Genomic DNA, 26,615 nt, shown 5'->3' with positions numbered 1-26,615 from the left:
GTTTGTGTTCCATTGTGAAGTATAAATGGAGTTTATAATTCAACCTTCAGTGTGTATTGCTGAATGGTATTAACCCACTCTTCTGCCTACAGTTGGCTGGATACCAAGAGTGTCCAGGTGGAAATTCCTTCCTTCTTTCTCTTTCCTTTTTTAAAATTTTCGTTTATATTTTTAAATTAATTTTTTGCCTTTCAGTTGAGTGTTTGTGTTGTATGTGTATTTGTGTGTGGTTTTTAAAGGATGTCATTTTAAAAAAAAAAAAAAAAAGGAAAACAAATTCAAACAGTTACTTCTGTCTTGCTGTTAGTTATGAAGTATGGCTGTGGGCCCAAGTAATGCTGGCTCCGGGTTGTCAGTGGGTCGCTTAACGTTGGGTCTGCCATACCATGCTTCCCCTTGTTTGCATATGCTTGCCGTCTAAGAGACTGGTCGTTGGGATCCCAGGTCTTGTAGTGGGAATTGTAACCTAATGGGTGTGTGTGGATCTTTGCGATTTTGGATTTCTGCCCGTTCTGCTTGGTTAGGCCACTGTCGATCGTGTACGCTCTCTCATCGTCTAGGCGCACTGGGTGGAGTGGCAAGCTCCCCTTGGCAGCCAGTTCTGCAAGGTGTCGGCGTTTGGTGTAGAAGTCATCGTTGACTTTGTCAGCTGTTTGGATTTAAAAGGGGGAGAGGACAGAAAAATCAGTTGACACAAGAAAAATGTTACACGGTTTACAGTAGGTCATGCGCAGTTGCATCTGTGGAGCAGACACAGTTACATCAGTAACTGTATGGAGAGATGGAGATGCCACCTCTCACCCTTTATTGTCTCTCTGTAGTATATTTTTGGATGCCGTTATGCTAGGCTTTTCATTTATGCAGACAAAAACCTGTTGCCCTTTAAGAAAAGACTATCCCTGCCCCAAATCACTTAGGTTGTGCTGATACTTACATTATGGGGACAGGTCCTATGAATTTTACTGCTGCTTTTCTCACATAGCACAGGAAGTTCAGGAAGTGTTCAGAAGCATATGGACTTTCTTGGAAATATTGGAACATCTTGGGATGCCCTGTTGTATGACAGCACATCCCTTTAAATGCAAAGTGTAATGTGGGTGTTTAACCAAGCCAATTTGTAAGGTCCAGTGGTGTATGAGGTGAACCCATCTCTGTCGAATAAGGCCTTAGGGCAAAAGGAAGAATGGGATCTGTTCTTCTAAATGGTTGCCAATTCACTAATGCTTTATGAGGCTGAAAATACTTTGGGTTGCTGAAGGTTAGGTGTTTACCCTGTGATTTTACAGACAATGACAATCCTAAATTCCAGGTTCTGACATTGTTTTCTAGGGCCAATGCCACTAAGAAATACTGCAATAGTCCTGCCAACAAATACTGTATTGCAGTTGTCAGATTAGGGTTTTGACCTCCGTGATTTCCTAGACAAGTGTCTTCCAGTGCATGTTTTTGCTCAAGTCTGATTGTTGTTATTGCTGGCATTTATTTGGCCTTGCTTAAAAGTATGAATCATGCTCATGAAGCTAAAGGCATTCTGCAACAGTCCAGCAACTCATTTCAGTTTTGAGACTGAGTATCAGGGGTTTAAGGGGAGCTTAACTGAATTTCATTTTTTAAGATCTTGCCTTTTATGTAAAGAGGGTTTATTTACCCCCTTCAAAAATCTAGATTTTGATATAAGATAGTGCCAAATATGTAGATCAACTAACAGGGTGGTGTGCTAATCAGCAGTGGTGTGCTTTGAATATATGATTTTGTCAGCTGGGATTTGACTTTTGCTTTGCCCTGGCTAGATCTGTCCATTTTCCTTGAAGCTATGCCATGTAAGACTTTGCAGAAGTCTTGTAGCTGTCTGTAAAGCTCAGCTCCTCTTGCCTTCATGATGAGTAGGTTTTTAATTCTCTGCGCTAGTTTTGTTTTCCCTCTTTTTCTCTCCCCAGTATTGCTAGGAGGCTTTTGTTGCAATCCAAATTTTCTCCTTCTCTCTAGTTCTTAACTGGATCTTTATGCAAGGAGGTAAAATTCCCATGAACACCACATTAATCTTCCAGATCAGGCTTCAGTTCTGCATCCCCCTTGCCCTGGCCCCTCAACAGGAAGGAATATTACCAAAAGCAGTTGCTGTTTATCATCTCATGACATTTTTTGTATAATGATTGTGTAACTGGACTTTGCTCTTAAATCCTTAATTTTGTCATTAAAGAGGTGTTTCCTCTTCGATGAACTGAAATTGCTCATCTGTGCTATAAAATTCGGCTTTGTGTGTTTTACCCATCTCTGTCTCTTTTTTTAATTGATGTGTGAATGCTTTTCTACAGCATACGGGTGTCTTCTGTTTTAAACAAATTGCAGAATGTAGATAATGGCCTATTCTAATTTCAGTATAGGATGTGCAGTTGCGATTGTTGATAGACCTGTAATGTGTTACAAAGAGAACCTGCTAAGTTCTGCTTTGATTTTGGGGTGAGTTGGTTCATTTAGAGATCTGTAATCTGAATAATCAAGAAGTTGGATCTGTTTCTCACTGGAAGAGCTTTTTCCAGTTCTAAATGTGGCTTGTCCTTTTAATTGTTAATATTCAGTGAATGCCACCAAATAGTGTTATATACAAGTTGAATAAAACCAGGAAGGAAACACAGTCTGTATTGCTAATTTCTCATTAATCTGTTATCAGTAATTGGGAAAAACAGTTGCAGAAAAGGCATACTGAATATCCACGTAAGTATTTATTTGTATAAATTTTTACATCAAAGGCACTGCGAGTCAGCTGTTTAGGGGAGCAAGCTTCTGTATCTTATGACTTAGACCTTGTCTGTACATGAAAAGTCATGCTAGCTTAAGTAATTTAAATTCAGCATAGTTAATTATGTCCAGCTCCTAATACAGATACATTTCTTTGCCTATTTCACATTTAAATTGGTTTAATTTGTATAGAAAAATTAAAAACTAAGCTAATCTCATGTGAGGATAGAGTAAAATTTTAAGTTTGTACTTTTAAGTTTTTTAGTTAAGCTGCAGCAGTGTCTTACATAATCAATATCTTTGATGATCAATTGCAAGGTAAATTACTTCTGTTTAGAAAAGTAACAGTAATGTAAATAATGACCCAAAATTGCAGATATTTGCATTGCCTGTTTTTTTGGTGCCATTTTTCGCTTTTCTATGGCTAAGTAAAAAAGGCCACAACAAGCTCAAGCTACTTCCATAGTTTCTTTTTACTTTTTTTCTCGCTTGTACCTTTTCCTGCTGCCAGCAATGGTCCTGGGTCTCTGAATTTTGTCAGTCATTACACATGTTACTGAGATCTCCAAAGACATCAAGGCTGACATCCTTGCAGAAGAGTAAATTGTATTACTGTTGCATATAAACAACACTTCACTGTAAAAACTAAGCAAGGAAGAAATCCGCCTCACAAGGACTGTGCCTATGACAGATCTGTGAGATTGATTACGCTCTTGTTTATGCCATGTTATATGTAAAATTTTTAGCTCTTTGTTTCTTGTGGAAGATAATGCAGAAAGTAAATTATTATTTCTGTAAATACGGTTACATTAAAGTTGCTTTAACTAATTTAGTCCATAGTCCCTTTCTAGGGACTTCTCAACTGTTGTCTGGAAACTGGGGTTGAAGAGAACAAACCAGGCTTTGATCTGTAAATCCTCGTCAGCAAAGTCAAGCAGAAAGCTGGCGAGCATATGATGAATGTCTGATTGCATGTGTTTTGTGTGGCCGTGACAGTCTGGGAGAGCTGCTGTTTGTGTTTGTCCTCATCAAATAATGATTTGCAGGGTTTTGCCTGAGTATTTCTTATGTATGCTTAGGAGTTAAATGCTAACAGTGAAAGCCAGCCTTTTTATCTAATATTTTAACCTCTTGAAAGCAGTTTTCTCTCAGCATGTGTGCACAGGCTTACACATAGGCACATGAACCAGAACCGGGTGTGGGAAAATACTGTTGTAGCACGTATGTAGCAAAAGAACCACTGATAAAACGAAATTGTTCGGTTGTTCAAAAGGGCTTTATGGCAAGTCTTGAAGCAGTGCTCATTCCTGCATCCTGACTAGATTATGGGTTTTATAATACCAGTGTTCTATGCCCAGTGTGTGAGTGGCCTGATGCTATAGTGCAGAAGCAGGTTTTTTTACTTCTGATCTTCAATGCAGAAAAGGTTCAGAAGAGTAATACTGAGTGTGGTTTTGTAACAAACATTTTCTCAAGAAAAGCATGTTTATAGTATGCTGATGCCAACTACTTTAAAAATCAACTGTGATTCTCAGGAAGTTTATTTTTCTTCCTAACCAGGCCCTATAAATATTTTGCGGACTTTAAACATGCAAAGAGACGCTTTGGAGTTACAGGACGGATTTATTATGTGACCCTGGGTACATGACTCAACTTCCCTCTGCCTTGGTTTCACCAGTTGTAAAATGAGCTGTTAACACATTGGAGGAGGTAGTTAAGTGTTATGAAGTTTAATTGCTATTTGTAGAGTATACTGAGTTTTCAGATGAAAGGTGCTATAGAAGTGCCTTTTGCTTTGGCTTCTGTATATAAACCAGTAAAATAGGATTTAAATATCACTGTCAGGTTTGCGAAAGGAGTAAAGAATTAGAAGTACAAAATTGCCAAATGAACAATAGTAAAAGTAGGGCTTTAATTCTGTTATTCTTTATGTTCTCTCCCTTCAATCTTGGCATCTAATTATAAAAATGTTCTCAGTTTCAATATTTTTGTAAGGTTTTTGCTCCTTCAAGGTAATGCACCCACAAATTTAGTTATTGTTGTAGCTGTTCATCTGGAGAAAAAATGTTGAAATATTACTTTTTTCCCAACCTTAAAGTATGTGCCTGGGAAGGGGGGGAACTTGTTTTTTTTTTTTCCTGCTGTACATGCAACATATAACCGAAAAAAATATAGGAATATGTAGGGATCAAAAGCAGGAGTTCTCCCTCTCAGCTGAGTATATTAACTATAAAGCTAAAGAGATGCTTTCTCTTCCTTTGTCTTTCTAGACTAATAAATCTTTTGCTCCACCGCACAAGGTCATTAGGATGTGAATCTGGTTGGAGACCATCCTAGAAGAAGCTGGGATGCATGTTGCTGTCTAGGGAATGTAGATTTAAGTCCCACTCAGTTGGAGCTGTTGAACACCCATAAGCTTATCATTAAAAGGTGGATCACTCCACTCCTCGCTCTTACCAGAATCCAATGATGCCTTAAAAGAACTGACCACATAAAACTGTCTGTTTTATTTTGATCTTGACTTTGGGACCCTTGTCTTATTCCTTGAATTTTGATTTTTAAAGGAGATGACTACCAGCTGCCTGGGGTAGCAAGGTCATGGGAATGCCTAGGAAAACTTCAGTGAGTTTTTGCTCATTTAGATAAGGTGGCCAGAAAGGAATGGGCTTTTGATGGTATGTATTGATTCAAGTTTCACTATTCTCCCTAAATGTGGCACTAACAGAGACAAGCTTTGTTCTTTTGTTGATTGATTATTGGCCATAACCAAACTTGGAAGTTTCACATATTTCTTCGTAATCCACAGTTATATAACAAAAGCATGTAAACCAGTGAGTTACTTATTGAGCAAATACCATGGATGAAAATGTGTTTTCTTGAAATCAGTGGCAGAAATCCTTGTGGCTGTAATAGGGCCAGGATATCTCAGTGTGCTTATTCGAGTGTATGTTCTCTGTGCTGAGAGGTGGCCCTAAGGCTATGTAATACTGTTCTGCACCCTAAATTAAGTAGTCTTCAAGGTGGATGTGTAACCACATTTGGCATAAAGAGCTGTGTGAACATGCATTAGCATTGTGTAATGCTTTATTTTTCTTGTAAAATATTGCCATTACAAGCATTCTGTGTAGAAAGTACAGATAAATAAGGAGGTCTAGGGTAAGTCTGAAGCAGTATTTCTTACTCTTTTCCTCATTGGCAATCCTCTTATCGTTTTGGGTCCATAAAACGGCTTTGAGTTCTCACATGACTTCTTACAGCTATGGGAGAAGTGTAGAATCCTAAAAGACAATTATGTCCTACAGCTTTTGTGAAAGTAGGCACCTAGGAGTGGGGAGAAACCTCTGAAGTGAGAGAGGAGAATCCACAAAGGAGTGAGCTCTTATAAAAACTCTAAAGACTTTTTTTTTTTTTAAAAAAAAAAAAAAAGCTTCAGTGAGAGCTTTCAGTCACAGTCAGAAGATACAAAAATATATAGGGAACCCTGTTTCTCAGTAGATGTTTCACAGAATTGTTTGTTATCTGAACATATTTTAAGAACTACTTTGTGAAACACAGAGCTTTATTCTAGCCACAAAGAGACTGTATTTCAAATTTAGGGCTAGAGATACAAAAAGCAAGCCAATGGAAAGTGCTGAGGAACAGGATAGCAATGAAATGACTACAATGACACACCAGATAACAGCTAAAATACACTTAATTGCCTATTTGTAGGTGTTTTCTGTGTAACAGTAAAGCTATCCCTATGTAATATTTAACAGTTTATAACAAGGCTTTGCTTTTACAGTCATGACTTTGCTGAGATGTTAGTTACCTGAAGCTGTGGGAACCTTATATTTCTCTACGTAATGAAAACGAAAACTCAAGAAAAGACAAAAGGGTAATGAATCCTGGCTCAAAGACAACACAAGAATTTTGCCCAGGGAAATACTAGGATGCTTCCTTTGGTGGTGCTGTTGTTGATTCTGTCTGAATGTGTGATTGCTTATTCATTTGTTTTTCTAAGCTGGCCTCTAAGACAATATGTTCAAAGGCTTCCAAGATATAAGCCAAATGTATCTGAGAGTTTTTGCAGGAGTTCATGTGAAAATCAAAGTAGTATCATTCCTACACCAGCACAAGTATTTCTTGGGCAAGGGGAAAAAGCTAACATGGAATGAGTTCATATTAGCTGCCCCCAGGTATGCACTGCATCCAGTAACTTCACTGAAAAGTGTGTTCCATCCAGTAAAACAAATAACTAATGACTTCTCTTTTGAATGAAGGGGTTCACCAAGCATCATGGATCATTGGAGAATTTGCTTTGCATACCATGAAGTCTGTTGGAAAACAGAATACAGGTAGATGTTGCAGGTAGACATGATTCTGTTCATGTAACGTCAGCAGTGGGTAGGATGATACGATAGATCTGTATGTGGCCAAGAGGAAGGGATGTAGCTACTTCATGGTTAGTCACTAGCTGTTCTCATCTCATGGGCACTGAAGTGACTGTGTATAAGGTGAGGTAGTTTTAAACCATACTAAATTCTGAGAAGGGGCAAGGGCTATTTACAATCATTTTTGCATTTCTCCTTCTCCATTCTTGTATTGAGCTCTGAGAATGCAGAATTCAGCTTGTGGGCTGCAATGCACTGACTTTTGTCCTAAATAGTTGCCTTTCTTCCCCCAAAGGTTCTACCACCAGTTTGCCTTTATTTAAGACATTCTGAAAAGGAAGATAATATTTTATGTCTGGATTCTTTCTCATGATTTTTATTCCCTGTTACTGATACAGATAAAGAAAAATCCATAACACATATTACCACCCAGAAATTATTTTCATAATTTTGGTAGAACCTTCTTTTTGTGACTCTGTTTTATTCCTCTCCTGGCCCCCTCTACCACTTCATCTGTTTACTCATTTCTTATAGTGACCTGGAGAGAGACCAAGCTTGAAAAAACATACCGTATCAACCTTTTCTTCTGCAGACATTGTTTCAAAGGAGCTTGTCTACCTCCAGACACGAGACAGCATTTTGTTTGCCCAGTGAAATAAAATTCTGCTTTCATGATATCAGACGTAAATATGTAGGCCCAAACATTTCTTCTCTTGTATTGATTACTTTCACAACAGTATCTGAAAGACTGAAGAGGCCAGGATATTTCTGGGTTTTGAGACGCATTAGGGAATGGTTTAGAATAGGAATGTAATTAGACTTGGTAAGTAGAGCCTCCAGACTCACAGTGTTCTCTTTATCTACTACAGGCAGCAAAGGCTGCTGCTTGGCTGGGAACATGGAGACAGAATTTGATTAACTCCTCAGGCATCAGACAATGTGTGTGGTACCTTATGTACAGGGTTACAGTTCTCTGGAACACAAGAGTAGCCACATGTCTGTGAGCAGAAGCACCCCTCTTTTGAGGAGGTGCCAAAAAAGCACAGCACTGCAAAGTCTATTTATTCCTTTTCTTTTTACAAACATTTGTTTACTGTGCAAGTTTAAGCAGATATCTCCTTGGACATAGAAAACAGCTTTTCCAGTTGGGCTTTGTATATGTGACTGCATTGATTTACATAGTATTAAACTGGAATATTTATGATTCAATTTTGCAAAGTGCTGCAGTGCTATCATGATTTGATTTTGGTCAAAATACTCCAGATACACACACACATTGTACCTAATGTAGAGACCAATGACATGGAGAATACTTGTATCTAACCAGTGTAAGAAAACCAGGGCTTTTCTGATTTACTGGACTCAGTAGGTTCTGTCAACCCAGAAAAAAATGTTGGTTACGTCATGTTAAATTAACATTAAAATCATAAATGTTTGCAGGAGACCTGAAATCTGTTACATGGAGATAGACAAAGATCACACTACTTTGTTATATCCTCAAGTGATTTAACACTTTAAATTCAAGCATCAAGATGTTAAATTGCTGGTTTGGTATTGTACAATGAATGATAAACTTGAGAAGGAAATAAGATTTCCAGTTTATTCTTGAACCAATGGATGAAATTGTTAAGAGAATTAAGTATTCAAATCTCTGACTTCTCTTTGAAAATGCAGCCAGTGGCTGTCCTGTAACTGTAAATCTGTTTTTTCTTTTTTTTTTTTTTTTTCTAAAGGCCACTATAAGAAAAGCTCATGTCCTTTCCTGGCATCTACAATGGCAAATAAATACAAAAAGTTCAGCTGTGAAATATTTATTTTGTTTTATCTCATTTAGGCATAGTTATCAGTTTCAGTTTTTACTGGAAACCTTACATATGGTAAGGAAACTTGGCTTTTGAAATAGAAACTGTCTAAGGAGTCATGCTGTCATGCTTAACTTCTGAATAAAGCATGACTGCAGCATAAACTGATTATAGGAAATGAGGGTTTGGCTTGCTTTCTAAAAATGCTGTCCGAAGCCAAAGAGGTTAACACTTAGGAAATTTGCTTAAAAGGCTTCTTCCACTTCTTCCTTCAGTAATCTCGCTTGCTTTTTCACTGGGTAGTTTTTGTGCTTCTCAAGCAAATCAGTTAGGACAAATCTGATTGTGTCAAAAGTTTGCAGTAATGCTTTCGTACATCAACAGTAATATGAAATCGCTTGTAACCCTTTTGTTCGGTGAGGACCTTCAGTTTGTTTAAGGGCAGGGCTTGCTTCATTGTACATTTGCAGAAGGAGTGTGCAGTCATGTGCAGTAACAGGCCCTACTGCTGCAGTCAGAGTGGTTCAGGCAGCCTGCACACAGCGACGTGCCTTGCTCCTGGGAGTGGACCGCAAACCAGGTAGACTGTCCTGGCAGGCTGCACACTGAGTAGTATGTGGGTCATGTTGGAAAAAATTTCACAGTACTCTGCGCTGTGATTCAGCATCTAAAAATGTGTTTGTTTTTCCTTAAGGTGTCAGTTTATCTTATTTAACGTTGACTGAAAAAGCTGTTATATTCCTAACTGCATTTATTTGTAATAACTGTTCTTAACATGAACCTAATTTCATTTTTTTCATACGTTGCTGTTGGCTTTGTTCTGTGTGCTGAATTTAATTTTCAGCTTTAATACTTTTTATGAGATTTTTTTTTGTTTCTTTTAGTACACTGCTCGTTATAGCCCTTAAACATATGTCTGAATTGGCTACAAATCAGCTACAAATACTTCTAGTTGTGATGATGCAGAAAGCTGCATGAGCTCACACAAGACCCAGTTCAGGTCTTTGAATACATAATTAAGACATGTTTATAGTACTGAAATAACCCTGCATTTTTCTGTCTTTCAACTGGCGTCATACTACATTTACACTATTATTTCTGAATATGGAGTGAGGCATAAAGGCTTTTTGAATTGTACTGGTTAAATGAAAAAAAATTCCTAGTGATGCAATAACTATTTTTTGCAGGAGTTATTTTTATTTGATCTGTTTCTTAACTGCTATAATTTAAAAGAATTTTTAGCAGTCATTCAGGATTGAAGTTGACTTTTTTTTCCCTAAAATTAGCTGTGGCATAAGTTGTTTCTATTAGAAAGTTATCTTTTCTATTCTTTTTGCCAGAAGAGACTTATTAAGAGAAAAAAAAAATAGGAAATAATTCCATAGCTGTACTTGCACACATTCAGCTGTGTTTTTTTCTTCTCTTTTCATTCTCTTCCTCTCTTCTTCCTATTAGGCTGTGCGATATTTGTATTACTAAAGTCTTATGCATATTGTCAGAGGTTTCCAAACCAGAGATGTGTGTCAGACTAAAAAGAAATGGTGTTCCCTGGCAATTGCCTAATTTGCAGTGTCAGAAGAAAATCAGTTTCATAAGGTTTTCATACAGACTGAGCAAACTCAAAGGCAAAGCATAACTAATGCCTCCTCTGAACAGAACCCTCCAAGTAGCTTTCACATAAAGCAAAAGTATTTGTGACTGACAGACAGTCAAGGAAGAATCAGTAATGAAGCTCACTTCAATCAATATTTAATAGTGTGCACACACCCAAGACTTCTGCCATATAGGAGTGTTAGCTGCCACCTCTACCTTTTTTCCAGGAACTGCAATCATAACCATCACTTGAGAAAATGAGAACCAAAAGTGCTGAGCTGCAGATCTTCCTCCCCTGCTGTGGCAGGTCCCTTGCAAGGGAAGGTGAACTTTTCACAGGAATACCTTCCATAGCCTAGAAACCTTTGCAAACTTTCACATTATAAAAATTGCCTATTGCACTTACTATTATCTTTAGGATGGGACAGACTGATATTTTCATGGTGATTTTTTTGATGCTGTAGTATCAGAGCTACTACATAACAGATTTTTTTTATTTTTTTTTTTTTCAGTTTCTCTTCCTCTTACCCTTTTTCATATAAGATGTCAGGGGAAGGACTTTTGGAAAAATTAACTATGTGCATTACAAATCATGTTATTGCTCTTCCTCCCTCCATGCCTCAAGCCCTTTGTTATTATAGTGTGAATGTGTAGGAGTAAAGCAATGATCTCTGTGGCTTTTATCTGTGTAATTTCTCTCTTAAACACATTTACTGTCTTTAGAACATCCTTTGCAGAACCAAAATAGCAGACAGATAACTGCTGCTATTTATATTACATTGTTAATAAGGGATTCATTTCTATCAATTGTCTTACCAGTCTTCATCGGTATTCATGGGTAGTTCTGAAGAACATCACACTACTGCTGTTGATACATATCCATGTACGAAGCTGAAGAGTATTAAAGCTTTTGAGTTTTTCTATTTGGTTAGAGTATTATTTTGTTTACTTAGGTAAACTTGACTTGTAACAAAGTAATCCCCATAACTCCTTAAAATTACCAAGACAAACCTGAATGTTCAAATCACAAACACTGTAAATGCAACAGACTTGAATTGAAATTAAAGCTCTGTTGTCCACATGGAGGCAGATTCTGATGTGCTTGAAGAAATCATACTTTCATACAAAAATAATCCCAATGTGAATCAGTAGAACTATGGAAAAGAAAGTATGAGTATAGGCATTCAAGTCTGTTTCTCACTGAGTTTGCTTCCCAAATCAAAAATTCCTAAATTTATTCTTTAATTAAGCATATTGATTGTAGTGGGATTTCAGAATTGCACTCTCTGTCTTTATTCCATTATTCTTTAGTCAGTTCTTGGGAAAATTTAAATCAAAACACTTCCTTAAAAAGCTACTTTTCATTTTCACCTTTTGAGTTTTAAAAGGAAAAAATCCTGAATCAGTCATTATAACCCAATTCATATTTGAATACTGCCAGCATGAAAGACTAGTCAGTAAATAAAAGTGGACCCTGAAAGCCTTTAGTTAGGGAAACTTTTAATTTAATTTAATTCAAGAAAATTCTCTTCAAGAGTTTTGCCCCAGAATTCATTCAAAGCTGACACTTTGAAATCATTTAGGCCTTCACTTCCATGTGCTGAGTTTAGAACGCTTTCTAAGCACTACAGATATTTAAAAATGATGATGAAAATCTGTTAGCTTTTAAAAACATCTATGGGGGGATTTGGGTTACCAGTAAAGTTATAAGTTTTGATCATTTGGCATCTCCGAGAACCACTACCAGGATATCTCATTGAGAATCTCTATGAAACCCTTATAAGAAAAATATTGCAGTAAATGACCTGCACAGCTCAGAATCCAGAAGGAAAAAATAAGTGGAGTATGTTCAGAACAACCAGTGCAATTGATGCGTAGTCTCCTTGGTTGGAACTATAGAAGTCACACTCGAGATTAAATCTAGACTTTAGCTGGGATCTCACAGTGTTGCTGTTTGTCTGCAAGTATTCACAGTTGTTTTCATATCTTTATAATCAATGTCTACTCTTAAAGAATGAGTTGTATTGAAGAATGAGAAGTATGTTTATATGTGGATGTATGTCTATAGTGCAAAATAAAACGGTTATGGAGGAGGATGTTTAAGAAGGGTAGCAAGTGAAAATTATTAACATTGTTAGACTTTGTCTTCTCATGAGCTGAGCTTTTTTATTGATTCACTTTTATCTAGTGGTATTGCGTAAGCGTGAAGTTTCACTCACTCATGTCTTCACATCACTTAATGTGTAAAAAGTCTCATGCATAATTCATTAAATTTTCATAGAAATAGGTTTGAATAACCCATGCTTGATTTAGATTTACTAGTTTCCTTCCTGTGGCCACCACTGATCTCAACAGATGGAAATAAAGCTGGTTACTGTAAGCTCATTACCTCTGAAGACTGCAGTCTGCAAAGACAGAAACCAAGCAAACTACAGTAAAAAGTCCTGAAAGACTAGCATTCTCTAGCAGTCAACTGGACTCAGGTTACTGTTATTTTAGATCTGCCTGTTGCGTGTTATAAAAAAGAGAAAATTAGTTTTTGTTTCATTGATTCATTATTGCTTAATAAGGATGTTAAAAATCAATTAGTTTCCAGAGAACTAACCTAATTTTTAGTGGAAGGGTTTAAGTTCTCTATGATGTATAAGTAATGGATTGGCATTTATGATCTGAACTTTTATGATTTTATTGGTGAAGGTTTCATTTTCACTGTTTTAAAATACGTGCTGGTAATGAGAAAAAGTGGCTGTTTCTCCTTTGTAGGGAATCCACTGTAGAGAAAATGGGTGTAAAGAATAATTTCAAGAACAAGAATTGAGGATGCAGAGATATAAACTTGCTATTTTGGCATGAAAAATAGTCTAAGAATTTGATAGATCCTTATAAATATTCTTCATCCACCATAAAACTAGTAGACAAAATTCAGACAAAACAAATATACGAGGTGTGAATCCAACCCAGAAAACAAAATCCTGAGATAAGCCTAAACTAAATGGACCTGAAGGTCAGATTTCCTTTCTTTCACAAGTTCAGTGTGTTGCTGCTAAAGACTTAAAAATGAGATGACGTAGATGGAAATGTTTAAGAGCATCTTATTTTGGTGTTAAAACTGCTTCTTGTAAAAGAAGGGCTATTTGCAATTTCCTCCCAGCAGCCTAGATACTGCTTCTGCTAAGACCAACATATCCCTGAAGAGTTACCTTTCCACAGCTCCGTTTATTTGCTAAAGGATGGCATGGACAATGGCTAGTTGGATGCCTGATTACTTACAGCAGAATTCCCCAGCCTCAGAAAGAATATCACCCTGGAGATTTTACAGTAAAATGTTGTTTCTTTAAAAGGCTGTAAAAGAATGTCAGTGATGCAGCTGAGCTTGCTCAAGACCAAGGCTTTGCACGAACATGTTTGTAATTAAAATACAACTACAGAAGAAAAAATGAGTATGCTGGATGATAAAATAGGAAAATAGTTTGATCAAGACTCCCTAGGCATTTTTTATTTACCTATGACAGAGTGCCTGCAGGTATCAGAAGCCAATTTGGTAAATAACAGAGAAACCAATTAAATGATTTAGTGAAAGCAAGAAAGGTCTTGAAAGTCTGCATGCGCTGGGCAGGATGTGAAGTTTGGGGGTCTTGGCAGAAGACACAGGTGAAACGAGTGGTACTGGCACTTCGTCTAGTTGGGAAATGGGAAAGCTGAGGGAACAGTGTTACCAAGGGGGTTGGTAAAGGGAGGCTTGCTGCTGAGTGCTTCTTGGCTTTTCCCCTGTGCCTGAAGGAGAAGCAAGGATTAAAGTATGAAAGACTTCCTTAACAAATGAGCACTCAGAAGCTTCAGATTCTCCAGCCTGTGGGATAAGTAAATAATAATAATAATAATAATGATGAAAAGATACCAAGATTTTATGTCATATTTCCTTGAGACGGATCCATAGTTCCAGTGTTGAATTGGGCAGATTGCCTAGTCTAGCATTTTCCATGACACTGAACATACCTCTGGATCTATGAAATCATTAACTGAATCACCATCTGGATATGACAAATGATGCATTAATCTGTACTTCCCTGTCTGGTTTTGTGGTGTTAAATCCAGGGAGCTATTCCCATGTCCCAGATTTGTTTTTAATCCATTTTTTGTGCAACTGCTCATGGAAGTAGTAGTAGCTCCAAATTTGTTTACTCTTTGAAATGAAAGCACAATTCCTTTTTAAGCCTTCCAAAGAAACACAAATCTTTCCCTATCAGTGTAACGGTGTGGTTGGTATAGGAAAGTGAAGTAACACAAACATATCGTGTCCAATAATTCTATAGTTCTTTTTCTAAAAGTTGACTGTATCAACCCCTGTGAATGCATGGGCAGGCCTACTTCCCAACTGTGTGTTTCCTTTTTAGGAATTACAGTGTTTTTTTCCATCCCAGAACACAATGAACTATAGGGAACAGCACAGGATCTCATCTTCTCATGAGATAGGTATCAGATTCTTAGGGGCAGTTGTGAAGCTGCTTTATATTCTCATAAGACAGGTCTTGTATCACCATAAAGTTACAGTCATTTCTATGGAAGTTGAAGATCTGAAGCTTAAGAGAAGGCACCACCAAATTTGACATTAGACAGGAGGATGGTTCAAAGAGAACAACAGAGTTAACCTTATGGTGATCTTCCCCTTTGGATCTTCCTCTGTGTGTAGATGTAAAGGACAAACCAAGCAGTTTTCTCACGTGCTTCACTTTTTTGAGGGAGATGTTGCCTGGTGCATTGGTGCACTTGTGGCCATAATATTTTCTACATAGTAACAGTGACCTAAACAGGAGATGTTTATTCTTTGAGTGTCATATTTGCAGAATCTCACTTTGGATTTTTGCAAGCGGAGCTGGAGCATGGTCTAACATTTCCTTTGGGATCAAAGAACTGTGAAGCTTCAAGAAATGCTGGGAGCTGTAGACTCAGAGATGTGATGGTGAGTCTGCTGCCAATTATATTCTCCTTCTAGCTTCACAATATCCAGCCAATTAGATCTGATTTCAATCCCACAAGAGACGACAACTCCCAGCATCGCTTAAGGCTTTCTGGGTCTGAGTTTCAGGGAGGAATTCTGTCCATTGTGGTTTTTTTGAGGGAGGCAGAAAGTTAAACTGGCTGAGTTACCTCTTCTTAAGTCATGCCCAGCCAGTTCTTCAAAGGTTTGTGTGTGGATGTGTGTGTGAGAGAAGGGAAGAAGAAAGTTTATGGAAGAAATATAAAATCATGTTAAACTGTAGAAATACTTGTATTCTAAGTTTGTACGTGTATGTCTGTGCACCTCTCTAGCAGCTCAGTGATCTTTCTCCCAGTCCTGCAGGGCTTTAGAAAGTTGGGTGTGGGGTAGTTTTTAATTTTTGCAAAAAACTCTAAAGAAAGTTAGTCACTTTGCACTCCCTGAAACCCAGGAAAGAAAATTAACTGTTCCTGAGCCAGGGTCACAGAACAATGTGAACAAATGTAACCAATACCTCAGGATAGCGAGGCCAATCTGAGCTCTAAGGAAGCTCTTACTAAGCAACAGGATGGACTCCAACTCATACAGCTTATCAGAGTGGAATTTGAAGTTGGGTTGTTCGTGCTTTCTGAATGAGTGTCCAAATGATGTGTATAAAAATTTGTTATGAGCTGCCTTTGTATGACCTGAGACTTGAATTTCATGAAGGTGTTCAGATACAAGATCTTCATCAACTTGTAGCTTTAGGCATGTCAGGATTGCTTAAATGAGCAATAACCATTTAAGCATGGAGTAAAAACATGGTTGATGAACTGGAAATAAGAATAATTTATGCAGAAAAACCTCTTTCTGCACTTTTCACATAAATAATCAAATACTGCAAAAGCACCAAAGGAAACCGGGATCACGTCATCTCAGGTGACCAAAAAATTGAAATATTTAAACACGGGGTGTTTGACTGCCACGCAACATTGTGACCACTTCTGGTGGGACTGGTCTTAGAGTTTGTTAATCCTTTTCCCTCAGATACAGTCTCTGACATTCTTTGATGGAACAAATTTGGCAGTGTTGAAAAAAAGATTTTCTGGCTTAAAAATGGACAAATAATGGATGGACCGAGTGCACCTACCAGTCACTCAGGCTATAGATGCTAGGAGATGGATGGATTGATTATCTGTTCTTTCAGGAAGTGCGTGTTGCTCTCTCATTTCCAAAGGGTCCTCTACCTTCTGCTGATTATTCCCTGTTGGTGTATGTGTTAAGGCAGAAGGAGAGTAAAACTCTGGTGCAGTAAGGAAAACAGTAAGTAAATCTCAAGTCACTATTATCTTGCTGTCCTCCAAGCACTCATCTGAGAATATAAAATAGGCACAGAATGTCCTCACGTTATTCAGAGATGTAAATGCCAGCAGACAGTAAAAGCTGAATTTGGTCAGTAGCCACTGGTCAGTACTTAAGGAATTCTGGAGGCTTCAACAAATAAAGAAATTTCTAACAAGAAATGAGGAAAAACCCTCTTGCATTGATTGTGTAGGGGTTTGGCTGTGCAGTTTGAACTAGTTCACATAAAAATATTTTGCATTTTAAATAAAATACATCCACATTAGTCTTTTCCATTCTCTTCTCCCCTGTTGTGCTGAATCAGACACTCTGCAGTGCACACATTGCATTGCACACATGCATGAACAGTCCAGCTTCAAACTGCACTCTGCTAAACTATATGATTTGGAGTCCAGGGTGGAGCTTTAGAATAGATTCCTAGGGATCAGCTTGGCCTCACTACCAAGGTATTGGTCATTCTCACTCAGTAACACAATGCAAACTACTAGCAAATGACACTGTTGTCACTTGTTTCCACAAGCACTTGAGTCTTAGGCACTGAATTTAATTCAGGTCCTGAACATGATCCAGAACAGAGATTACTGTCACTTGCTACTTTTCTGTGAAGTGAATTTTCACAGCAGCCAGTCACTGAGAGATAAGTAGCTCACTTCTAAAATTAGACAGCCAAATTTTTAGGACATCTGTAGTTCAGAAGAAAGCAGCTGTGTGGAAATTAATTTAATACTGCCTGGTAAAGCATCACTTTTTCAGTTATCTAAACTTCTTACCACTTTTGGCCACATTATGATGAATGATATTAATGCACTATAGCTGCAATTGCTACAAAGCAATAGGAATGCTTCTTCCTCCATCCCCACCCCCCATTAGAGAAAAGAATTAAGTACAGTGGACTACACCTGAACAATAGGATCATGCAGAATAAGAGGCACTTAAATGAATATGATTTGCCTCAAATGCATGGAGAAATGTAGAACACATCACTTATTAAATTTCTGTTGTGGCAAATGAATCCACCCTCAAGCCAATATCAATGAATGCAAAGGGAAGTGGACTACACGCATCCGTTAACCTGCTGTGGGGATCAGTAAATGTGACTCTGAACGTTAGCATATGAAAAATGCCATCGCTCTGTGACATCAATACCAGGTCAGGGTGAACTCAGTCTATTTCTATTTGTTAAAAAGATGTTGTCAGGTTAAATTTATATTGGTGGGCCTGATGTAGGCCGGTTGCTGTTTCCTCTCAGAGCTCTCATAAAGCCAGTATGAACTCTGAAATGTGTGGTCTGGCTAGCTTAATGTCAGCATGGTCAGAGACCCAGGCCTGGCTGGCATCATGGAAAAACCTCTGCAATCTTGAGGTGTACTTGGGAAGTACCTCTTGGGAGGAATCATGGCCTTGAGAGTCTGAAAGTAGTTAAAAACTGAGCATATTTAACTCTTGCTCCATACGTCCATGCAGAAGGTATGCACATAACAGTTTCAAAATCTATTGTTTTCTGCTGAAAAGTTTGGATAGCAATGCAGCACTTTGTACTTTTCTTGTGAAGATTCACCTGAATCTAAAACTTGGCTAATGTGATCTGAGACATGAGTAAGTCTACAGGGAAAAAAAAGAGAGAGGGAATAGGAAGGATGGGGGAAAAACACGGCAATCCTCCTGAAAGAAAATGTTGCTGAAAGTTATGTTTAATTCAGTTTAAGATTCTGAGAGGCATTATACAACTTCTGGAGCAGCAGTGCACAGTCTTTCAAGGTTGATTTAACTGTATGGTTATAATCTAGCTGCTTTAAAAACTTGTACTCAGATATCCAAGAAATATCTAAGTCCTAACAATAATTTTAAAAAACAAGTACATTCAGTGGTTCTTGGGCAGATGATAAAAGTTTCATTTGAGTGTTTCTCTCTTGATTTATTATGCTTAAGTACCATTCAGCTTTGATTATTGGCTTGACCTAAATTGACATCTGGAAAAGCCTGATATCAGTGCATAAATCTGTGATAATCACCACATCATTACACACCTTTTGAAGAAGAAATTATAAAGCTACTCTGTCTGTATTCAAAATTCAGCAGAAAGCTATTAACCCTCATCTTTTATAAACACATTTAAAAATGCCACTTATAAGAAACAAAAACGGCAAGCTAAAGCAAAGCTGAACTACTTGAGGTGGAACTTCTATGTACATTTTGTTAGAGATCTGCTATCTTGAAGTTAGGGTAAAGGAGTGTCAGTTTGTGATGAAAGTTTTTCTGATGTGCTAAATATTAGATTCTTAAATGAGAACATTCTCAGCTGTTCTGCTGTTTTTCTGAGCTAAATAGCTCTGTCTGGAAATAAGCATGTGATACTTCTCTAAATTCATGGGGAAATGATGTTAACATCCATATGCATAAGCTGAGCAAGGGTTAGTGAGAACTTGGTTATGAATAGACCCCACAGTTCTTAATTTATTATTGACCAGAAGGGCCCTGAAATGTGAGGTGATAAAGGCTTTCTGTCTTCACACGATGTGCATCCGGTATTTACAGCCCCTGAAATGTATTATCAACTTATGCTTCCAATATGAAAATTATGTTGAAATCTTTACTTACTAATGTCCTTTTCCCTCCCCACAAATGTTCCCCTATTTGCTTAAGATAATAGTGTATGATATTAATCAGCCACAGAAAATAGCCACCACCAGGATCTTTATTAGGAGCTTTATGATGCACTAATCGTTTGAAGTCATAAGACCTCAGAATTTTCCTCCAGTGACCTACTAATACACATTCTGCAGAAAATGTGAAAGCTCTTACTTCAGAAGCATTACAAGGACCTTCTCTTTTTGGGAATATTTAGCAGTTGTCTAAATCATATGCTTTAAATTTGCAACATATCTGATGTTTTTCTCTCTCATTTGTGCAGACAGGTATGGAATATATATACCAAAATGCATAGGTAGGCATATTCAGGGCATAAAGAACTAGGGCTGAACACTGTGCATACAACATAGGTGAAACTTGCTGAAAAATGATGTACAGTAGGTATGGTGTGGGTCTGTGTGCATATATCAACACACATGCATATGATCACCAATTCTTACACGTTATTGCTAATTGTAGTCCCTCTGTTAATTTTTAATACATTTCCAACTAACATGACATCCTGTATGAAATTCTACCATGAAGTAGTCCGGATGAGCAAAACGTCGATTTTAACTTCGAAGCAGAATGTCAGCTGACAACAGTAAAAGCAACATACTGATCTAAAGGAGAAGTCATGCATCCTTCGTGTTGCCTACTTACCGACTGCCTTTAGAGAGGCATACTTGTTAAGCTCTTTGCCTGGGGGCTGCTGCTCATACGGGTTTGTGATCTGTCCCAGGCTGGGATATGAATGTTGATGTGCCATCTGAGGAAGGAGGGGAGATGTTGGCATGACATTATTCATCTGTGGTGGATCTGTATTAAAGAAAATCGACAAACATTAATAAAAAAATAAATCAGTCTTAAGGTTTTAACATCATTATCCAGTACAGATTAGACAGGATAAGTCATGAGATTTAATGCAACAAAACACTGTTTACTACAAAGTGGGAGTTTGAGTACAGCAAACCTGTACTTCAGTTAATGGCATGATTAAAGGCTGATGAATGATTGTAGCAATACATGCTAACTTTTGTATAAAGAAGAGCTTTGAACTAAAAAATAGGTTTTCAAAACAATTGAACACCAACAACAAAGACTGAATTTGCTGCAGCATTAGGATACAAGCCAAAACATGAAGTTTATTCCAACGTAGCTTGAATACAGGGCAGTAGTATCACTCTGCCTGTGCAGTTAAATTGCCAGGCTAATTTCAGTTGGCTCAGGCAGGCTGCTGCATATATGCACTTACACTGCTTTTAATACCAGAACCAGCTCAGTTATTTGCACAGCATTATGTTGTGTTCTGTAGACATGGCCCACAGTGAAGAATGCGTAGTTTTGGCTCATGACTATCATTAGGTAATTTCTTCAAAGCTCACACTTTGTCCTTATGTTTTCTCCTTTTCCCTGACAGTAGGTATCACAATATCGTACCAAGATAACGTTTTCTGTAGCAGGCATACCTAAAAGCAGGAGCTAATTACTGCTTATGTACACTTTTATACCAACACTTACCCCATATCCATTCTGTAGTTGATTTGTTCCTTTATAGTGGAGAATACACTCTGGGTGCTTTTCTTTCTAAGATATACCATAATTTATTATTTGTTTTTAATGTTTGATTCCAGCCTCTAAAAAGTCTGATTAGAATTGTATGCAGCACTCAATTTGCAAACCTAAATTTTAGCAGATTTCAAGACGGTCAGCATATATTTTGCTGAGTCTTTATCCAGGGTGTGTATTTTGAGATATTTGGAGCTGATTGTCAATCCTAGAACCTTACCGTAGCTTCTAAAATCAGACGAATTTAGAGACCATACAATGAGACCACGGTGCTGAATTTGTGACAATACAGTAACTCCCACAGCATCAAGCTTATGATAATGTAGGAAGAAAGCTGGGCAGTTATGGGAAAGAAGGCTTATTGTGATGGTGTGAATGGACCACCCCCCAAGTGCCCACAGGATCTGGCAGAAGCCAAATATCCCTGCAGTTTGCCAGGATTTTAAGGGACCTGAGCCACTTCACTTTCCACAGTTCATTAATGAAGCTGAGTGCATGAGCTCTGAAGCCAGTTAACAGATTTACTGCTGGGAAAGAAAAGGAAAACTAAGGTGGTTTTTAACTTTCTTATTCTTCACCATTGCTGCTGCCTGGTGCAGTCTCTGCTGTTCAGGCTGAGGTTGCCTCTGCAGAGCAGTGTAATCACATCCTCCTACCACATACACATATAAACAAGTTGTGAGGGCACCCCGAGGCAGCTCAAGAAAAATGGTGGAAGTGCTACCATCTAATAACACTATGATTCTTGCTCTTACTGGTTGTTTATAGGGAAAAAACCTTATTGTGGATAGTAGGTAGAGCTGAATGAGAAATTATTTTCTCATAACAAAAGAGTTTTTCAGTAAGTGGTTTTTTTTTCTTTTACCAAGCAAATGAAAACTGAAGTTGGTCTTTTTTTGCAAATCTTGTGTCAGATCAGGAGAAACATTTTGTTATGATTTCATAATTATATGTATTTTTTTAAAAGCTGGCTCACTTTTAAAAATAGAAATGTTGTTTTGGATTGAAAACCAGAAACTTTTCTGTTAACAGAATTAGCAAAAAAAGTATTGAAACACTTCTTGCATCTTTTTTGATAGGTTTGCCTTGAAAGGGTACGTTTGTTAAGTCAACCCTTTCACAGAAACAGTTGATATTTAAATGAATTGCTATTTCTAATGAAGTAAAGTAAGTTTCTGTTCAGCTGTAGTACTGACATTCTGATGTAACTAAGGCTCTTCTCTTAGAGCAAGAATTTGTGAAATCCTTCCGTTCCAGTTCTGTCTCTAGAGTACAGCTGAGGAAAGACTCTTACTCTAATGGCTTGAACCATAAAATTAGATGACCGCTCTTTTCAAACCTTCCATATCTTCCAAGTATCTTTTTTTTATGGTTACATCTACAAGTAGGATGAATGCTAGCACAGCCGTATTTCAGTAACAGGGCAGCTGTAAAGATACCAGCATGCGTGAGACCTTTAATATAAGGAAGGAGTCAACCTTTTACCACTACATCCACTAATTTTTTTCTGAGTAGAGCTAAATCAGCACTCCGTAGATGCTACTACTACAAAGTTCCCTTGTGGCAATTCTTATTCAGTTTGTCAAAACATCATGATTTCACTGTGATGAAAGTATTGTGAGCTCCCGTATTTCTACACTCACTGCCAAAGTGACTTGCAGCTGTGGAGACTTGAAAAACCAATGTAAATAAGGTGTAGTGAACCAGGACTGTTTTTCTAGCCGTGTTTCTTACTTGGACCTATCATTTTTAGTCAGTCATCTCTTTACATGTAGTGAAGAAAGTTATCCCAGAAATGTACTGGGAAAAAATGAATCAGGTGTACTTGGTTTTCATCCATGTGTTCAGTGGCAGACTATGTTCTTACTAGATTTCTGGGGTTTGCTTCTTTGAGAGTTTACAAAGATGTAAAGAATTATGTTCTCCATTTCCAGATCATCTTTGACTTCTCTTTTGTCTTGTTAAAAGCCCAGAACTCTCCTGAAATATGAATTTCGAGCAAATTAATGACAGTCATTCTTTCACTGCCACACTGACTGCACAGTGCCCCTCACTCATACCCAGATGCTTACACAAGACTAAGTCATCACATAGAAGACACAGTTCAAATTACTCATTCAATTGGCCATTTGTACAAAGTAAATTAAGCAAAAGGCCAAACTCTGGCAAAGTGCATTGAACTATATTGAAGAACGATTCCTATTTATAAAGAGACTCCCATTGGAATGGACTCCTAGGGCCTAAAAGGAAAATTTCAGCTTGATATATACATCTGTCTAAGTCTGAATCATACTAAATTTTAGTCTAACTGGCCATAACTGGTGAAAGTTGCATTTGTTTGCAAGCTCCCTAAACTGTCTATGATCTGATTCCTTATCTTTAGGTTTCTAGAAATAAGTGAGCTAATGGGACACTTATATTGTTTTGTCCACACATCATTAATGTAATGATGATGGGTAAATTTGTCTATATATGGATATGATTTAGGAAATGTTCATAATTAAAGTAACAGTGGTTTAATGCAAATTCTGCAGCAGGCACAGCAACGGGGAGTGAAAGTCTGACCATTGGGGGAGCCCAGGCTTAGCCTTGAGCAACTAGGGCTTGCCTTGCCCACTCTGGGGGACTCCACATTTATAACTGAAAAAGATACTGGCCTTGGCAGTGTTGTCTTATACTTGTAGATACTGCTTTAGTCTCAGCAATACCGAATAGGGATTCTCTCAGGAAATAAATTTTTCTACAACTACCTCACAAGATCTCAATAGGAAATTTGAGATTTTTCAGTTTGAGATTTTGACTTTTTCCTGAAATTGGAAAAAAACCAGTGAGTGTTAAATTTGGGGGAGCAAATAATAATCTGTTGGATTATTCAAAATACTGTGGGATACAAGAGACTGTTTTCAATTGGAAGAAAGTATAACAAGAAAAATCCCTACCAGCTTTATCACTGACCTCTAGTGCCAAGGTAAATCCTTTATACTTACAAAGCAGATATTCTGTGATTGGTATTTGCAAATAGCTGGCTTCACTGAATAGGGACAACTTTAACCTGAAAGCTGTGGCTGTGCTGATACATTACTTTTGGCAACTTGACGCTGGTACATTGTCCAGCATGGTATTCCATATAACCAGCTGCACTGTGCCACTGCCAATTTAGTATTTATTTTTAAAAGACAGAGAATATGAACATCACAAAGAGTCAAAAACTGTTTGTGCTGCAGATTCTAGTGTGAATAGTCAGACCTGATTAGCAATGGTGATACTGTAAAAAACCTGCAATATTCACAGCCTATCTTATTTTCTGTTGAAGCAAAGAAATATGATGCTAGGCTGCTTCCTAACCTCCCAAGACTTCGAGGAGTCATTCTGGACATAGTGTTAGTGATTTGCTTTCTGTATTCCTACTACCAGCCTAAAAGAAAGAGTGTGAAAACATGTTGGAGCTCATGACACAAAAGCTAGATGTCTGCTGGGCAGAAAATGAGACATACAGGAAAAAAAGAAAACCAAAAAAAGGTCTTCAGATGCTGAAGAGTGCTTTTGACTGTTATCCCCTAAGACGTCTAGGTATAGAAAAGCTGTTGGGAGGCAAATGGAGCAGAAAACAAGAACTGGAAGCTGCACCAAAACCAGTTTATAGCTAGAGAAAGTGTGTTTTACATCCCAGCCACCAACAATGACTTTGGAAATGGCAGAGGCATCAGCTTCTGGTCACAGTCCCAGTAGTTGATGAAGGCTGATCATTAAGTTATCTGTGTATTATCTTGACCTGTATCTCAACCTGTGCAATTGCAACTTGTATCCAGGTGTCACAGCTAAGACTTTACTGCATTTTTCAAGTGAAAATGCTTTTGGGGAGTGTTTCAACCCTTCCCTGATTCTGAATTTTGGAGTTGCTTGATAGTGTATCACAGTGACAACAGTAAAGTAATTGGTTGCTGTAGTTATGCTGCACTCTATCCACTTAAGATGGTGTCATATGTAATTTATGCACGAGGAATGGGAATCTCAGCAATTATTAAATACAAATAAGAACCCAGTGTGGAAACACCTGACACACCATGATCACATGTATGAATGTGGTAAAACAAGGCAAAAGCCCCACAACTTTTTGTTTGTTTTGTTTTCTGCATTGTTTATAAAATATATTGTGCTGTTCACCTAGTTTGATTATTCTTGTCAAGAAGCTGCCAGGGTTATGGGAAATACTCAGGGTTAAAGGAAAGGATGCTAGTAGGCTGCTGGCAATAATAAGCTTGTTCACTGTTTGAGAGCAAACAACCTGCCATGAGTGTCCCTTAAGGTCAGCCACTATCCTCCTCCTCTTCATCCACGGGAAGAGTGGAACCTGCTCTGTAGAGCGGCCTGGGAATTCATTCCTTTCTGTAGCAATAAAGTCAATGATTCAGTGCTTGAAGACAGGGAAAATGAAAAAACTCCATAGGCACAGAACGGAATCTATTATTAAATGAGCAGTTACAGGCATAAGGGAAAGAAAATGAGACATGCGATGCAGTAACAAAACAGGAGAGGATGGGGGAAGGGCAGGAAAGTGGAATGAGATTTTGCTATAAAAGCCACCTGCAGACACACATACAAAAGGAATGAGAACAAGACAGACAAAAGAAGACTGGGAAGTCAAGAGGGGAAAAGCGAAAATTCAAAACAAAATATAATAATAGCTGAGTGTTTTCAGATACTCAAGAGAAAAAGATATGCCCTGAACAAAGTAAAATTGAAAATAACAGCTATGAATACAGGATAGATCTGAGTGATTAGAGAATACCAGTATAAAATTGCTCCCCTCCCATCCATAACTGCACTGCCACCAACATGCATATTTGCCTCTTTGTTCTTGAGTGTATTATACTTAATTATAAGACTAGCTCATCCAGTGTTAGAAATCCATACATGCATTTCTACAAGACTCACCAACAGAAACTGCAGATGCTATTTCTGAAAAATCCCAGATATTATGAAAACTGTAGAATTTTAACAACTTGACTATGCCTGTAAACTAATTCCTTTCAGACCAGTTCCTTCCTGAATAGTAAGGCTGTTCTTCATCCATGGGACTGAGCCTCTTGTTGGGGTAAAACTCAAATCCTTGGCCTACATACTTGCCTTTGCCTCCGTGTAGGTTGTGTCAGAGCAGTTGAACTGACCCTCCCTGAAGTTTTCTGTGTGTGCATTTCTCTACACGTTGAGTTTTTCCTCATGCACGTAGCATGGGGAATAAACGAGAAGAGTTAGAGACATGCAAGACTCCAATCTTATTGGCATCACAGAGACGTGATGGGATGGCTTCTATGACTGGAGTGCTGGAATGGAAGGATACAGGCTCTTAGGGAAGGACAGGCAGGGGAGATGTGGAGGGAGTGTCACCCTCTGTGTTAAATGACCAGATGGAGTGCGTAGAGCTCTGCCTCTACTGGCGCTGTTTAACATCTTTGTCGGTGCCGTGGACAGTGGGATGGAGGCACCCTCAGCAAGTTCACCAACGACACCGAGCTGTGTGGTGCGGGGACACGCTGGAGGGAAGGGATGTGCCATCCAGAGGGACTGGACAGGCTGCAGAGGTGGCCTGTG

General features: G+C 38.1%; 1 protein-coding gene across 3 annotated transcripts in view; it reads right to left on the bottom strand.

Moving 5' to 3' along the window:
• Positions 1-278: 278 nt before the first annotated feature.
• The window catches only part of SHISA9 (shisa family member 9), a 191,619-nt gene continuing 165,282 nt past the window's right edge, over positions 279-26,615 (bottom strand). For all 3 annotated transcript variants that reach the window (XM_074919371.1, XM_074919370.1, XM_074919372.1), the window contains 2 exons: positions 20,118-20,273; positions 279-649 (listed from right to left, as the gene is read on the bottom strand). In XM_074919371.1, coding sequence (XP_074775472.1) covers positions 279-649; positions 20,118-20,273 — 527 coding nt within the window. The remainder of the gene's footprint in view (positions 650-20,117; positions 20,274-26,615) is intronic.

Source organism: Athene noctua, chromosome 15, assembly GCF_965140245.1.
Source record: "Athene noctua chromosome 15, bAthNoc1.hap1.1, whole genome shotgun sequence".
NCBI classification, from domain to species: domain Eukaryota; kingdom Metazoa; phylum Chordata; class Aves; order Strigiformes; family Strigidae; genus Athene; species Athene noctua.
The sequence above is the reverse complement of the archived record's forward strand: the minus strand, read 5'-3'. Positions and strand labels throughout refer to the sequence as shown.